The following is a 3,643-nucleotide window of genomic DNA, read 5'->3' as shown; positions in this document are numbered from 1 at the left end:
GGGGCGGGGGGTCGGAGAACCGGGGGTGTGGGTAGGACGGTGTACCCGGTGGTGCCTTAGTTCTCCACTTCGCAACTCTTTCCGCCTCTGTTTACCGATTGTTAGATGAGTACAGCCTGAGTAAAAGTGGCTTTCCTACAAAACTGAACACATCCCTTTGGTATCGCAGTCCAGCTCAAGAAACAGCATATGATCAGCCGCCCTTCCCCCTTTCACGCACTAAGTGGGGTTGGGACTTGTGCGAGTGCGTGTGTGTGTATGTGCGGGTTTTAAATAGTACTCAGGGTAGGCCTGATTAACATTTGAGAAAAGAATTGAGTTAGACAAGGGAAAGGATGGATAGGGAAAAGTCTTCCCAGGCAAAGACTGTGAGGTGGGGCCCCGGGCCGGCAGCTTTGGAGAATAGCGCGGCCATAGGGAGGTGCGTGGGAGTGGATCCTACGTCGGCCTCCTTGACCATGGCTCTGTCTTTGGTTCTCAGATCGGTTCGTGAAACGCAAGAAAAAGGCGGCAGCAGCTGCGGGAGGGAAAAAGGGGTCCAAGTACAGCAAGGACTACACCGAGGGCTGGGTGGAGTTTCGGGACAAGCGTGTAGCGAAGCGCGTGGCGGCCAGTCTCCACAACACGCCGATGGGTGCCCGTAGGCGCAGCCCCTTCCGTTACGACTTGTGGAACCTCAAGGTGAGATAAGCCTGTCTACTACATCTCTCATCCTCCTCTTTCCCAACCCTGGCCCAGTTATCCCCATAACCTGTCTTGGGCCCTGCTCGGCTCCCATCTCCTCTCCCTCCCTCCTCCTCTCCCTCCCTCCTCCTCTCCCTCCCTCATCTGATATACTGATCTTTTCTTGTCTTCCTGCCCTCAGTACCTGCACCGTTTCACCTGGTCCCACCTCAGCGAGCATCTTGCCTTTGAGCGCCAGGTGCGCCGGCAGCGCCTGAGAGCGGAGGTTGCCCAGGCCAAACGTGAAACTGACTTCTATCTTCGAAGTGTTGAGCGGGGACAACGCTTCCTTGCTGCTGATGGAGACCCTGCTCGTCCGAATGGCTCCTGGGCTTTTGCCCAGCGGCCCACTGAGCAGGAGCTGAGGGCCCGGAAAGCAGCTCGACCAGGTGGACGTGAACGGACTCGCTTGGCTAACGCCCAGGACCAGGCCCGCTCCAACCGAGGGCTCCTTGCCAGGATCTTTGGAGCTCCACCACCCTCAGAGAACATGGAGGGACCTTCGCAGGGCAGGGACTCTTGAGGAGCAGGGGGGACCCTTCCACTTTCTGGTCCTGCCTTGCTTTCTGTCTACCTCATACGAGAGTGATGATGACTACCCAGGCAGACATTTTATCGTGTTTCTCAAACCTGGTGTCTCTGGTGAGGGCCCAGACCTGGAAATTTTGTGGGCCTCCCTACTTCCCCCACCCAACTCCTGTACATGCCTGGCTGAGGTACCTAATTCATACTAGAATGATTATGACTGTTGCAGATGTGTGAATTGTGTTGTTTGACTCTTGGCTACCTGCCTTCTATCCAGTGGGGTCCCCTAAAAATTCTACTTTATTGCGCCAGGAAGAGCCTTTATTTTTAACTAGAGTGATAGTGGTTTGTCCAGGCAATCTTTTTCTGTTTATCAACTACAGGTAAGGGAAGCAGCAGCATCCTTTTTATTTACAAAAAGTTAACAGGTATAGGAGTTAATGGGGTGGGACTGGATTGGGGACCACCTTCTAAATATATTTATAGAAAAGAATAAATATATTTTAATATGCTTTTTTAGTTTCAGGGGAGGGGAGCTCATTGGGCAAGTTCCATCTTTGATCTCCTTGTGCCCCATTCATTCACCTTCACTCCGTCTTCTGGTCTCAGAGCCCCCCTTTCAAGTTGGACTTTTTTTTCTCTCTGTTTAATTTCTTAGCGCAGTTCATCAGTCATTTGTCTAATTCAGCATTTACTAAGCCACTGTGTGAGGAAGTAGTGACAATGGGTAATAGCACGTGGCCCTTGGTGTTAAGTCTTATAGGTTACTAAAATAGAATAGAAAGGCATCATGGTAGATTGTATAAGGGGTAGAGTGGGGGCCAGGGCAAGGCATGGTATGCTCTCAGGGTGGACCTGACTCATAATCACAGTCTTCAGAGATGGGTCAGTCCTCACCAAGTTTTCCAGGTCATTCCTGGAAAGTGAACTGGGAAAATGACAGAGAAATCTGAAGGATTCCTGTGTGCTCCTACAGTTGCAAATAGTGCTTTGTGGATGGAGTGTTGCGTTCGAACAACTGTAAGGGTGGGCAAAGCCTAGGAGGGAAGTCAGGAATAAAAGCCCCTGGCATGTACGTATACCTTTTGCAGCTTAGACAAGGGAGGGTTCACACAAAGGCACAAAAAGCAGCCCTGGAGGCTTCAAAGAATCAGTGTAAGCTACTAAGAGGAGCTGAAAACAGGTGTCAAATAAGGAATCTATACACAGTCTCATATAGACTAAAACCTGATCATTATCCAGGCTGTTAACTTTCAGAGAGTGGTAGAGTGATTATAATTATTTGGGTTTTGCTTGTGCTCTTTGTTTCTTTTGTTTTTTCTTCTGTCAATGTAATTATTCATAGTTGGTTTGTTTTTTAAGAGGAATGGATTTATCCACTTTGACTATAAAACATCCGAGCCATGTTATGATCTTAATTTGATAGGCGCTTTTTATTTGGGAGAATAAAAGAGACCATTTTCTGCAACCCACATACCTCTCCTCAGCAAACGTTAGGTGTAATGTTATTCCCTAATCTTAAGAACTTGATGTCCTTGTTTCTTGTGTTCATTTCTTGTGAGTTTGTTTCATGTGTATTGTTTCCTCAAGTCATGATGTTCAAGTGAACCAGAAAAGTCCAGCATTAGAATTTGACAAGAGAAATATTCATTCATTTAGAAGTCTGTGTGCCCATTGCCACCTTTGCTAGATAAAAAGATACCAAGATGAAGAAGAAATATTTCTTTCTCTCAAGTTGCTAACAGCTTAGAAAGTAAACCAAACATAATGAGGCTTACTAACTGTTTCTTGAATGAATGAAAGAAATTGTGTTCCCAGGCTGGGCAGCATTTAGGTATCAATATACTCAAGGGCCAGCTTCTCAGGCACCAAATTCAAATAGTTCTGCACAAAATGCTTACACCTGCAGTCAGCCAGGCTGTGCAAGTCACAGGTGGAGTGAGAAATGAAAATAAGAGTGGGTGGAAGAAAATGAATTTCCCAGGAACTTTCATCTTGATTCCCTCTAGACTTTATACCCTTTGAGGTCAGGAAGTTTTTTTTACACCCACAATTTAGTTTTCATTTAAATAGCACTTCGTTTTTTATATGAATTAACTGATCACAATTTACCAATTAATTTTTATCTTTTATTCCCCAAGTCTTTCATAGGTTCTTTTCACAGCATGCATGTGATGAATGCTTATTGCATGAATCTCATGAGACACAGGCACATATAGACTAGAGAGTGAGGTGTATTGCAAATATAATGGACTTTATCTAAGACCGGAGTAGCAGAATGGGTAATTCTCTGTTGGGAATGCAATCCATTCCCAACCGAGAAGCTGGGACTTAGCATTCACTGGCAATAGAAGGGGCTGATTCTGCATAAAATGAAGAGGTGAAACTCCTGTTA

At 46.4% G+C, this 3,643-nt stretch overlaps 1 protein-coding gene across 1 annotated transcript in view; it reads left to right on the top strand.

Annotated features, from left to right (window-relative positions):
* Positions 1 to 2,716, top strand: part of ABT1 (activator of basal transcription 1) — an 11,998-nt gene extending 9,282 nt beyond the window's left edge. The window contains exons 3-4 of the mRNA XM_008582759.1: positions 482 to 681; positions 866 to 2,716. Coding sequence (XP_008580981.1) covers positions 482 to 681; positions 866 to 1,246 — 581 coding nt within the window. The 3' untranslated portion in view covers positions 1,247 to 2,716. The remainder of the gene's footprint in view (positions 1 to 481; positions 682 to 865) is intronic.
* The last annotated feature ends 927 nt before the right edge of the window (positions 2,717 to 3,643 follow it).

This window comes from Galeopterus variegatus, unplaced genomic scaffold, assembly GCF_000696425.1.
Source record: "Galeopterus variegatus unplaced genomic scaffold, G_variegatus-3.0.2 Scaffold2717, whole genome shotgun sequence".
Lineage (NCBI taxonomy): Eukaryota > Metazoa > Chordata > Mammalia > Dermoptera > Cynocephalidae > Galeopterus > Galeopterus variegatus.
Note: the sequence above shows the minus strand (reverse complement) of the source record. Positions and strands in the feature narration are given on the sequence as shown.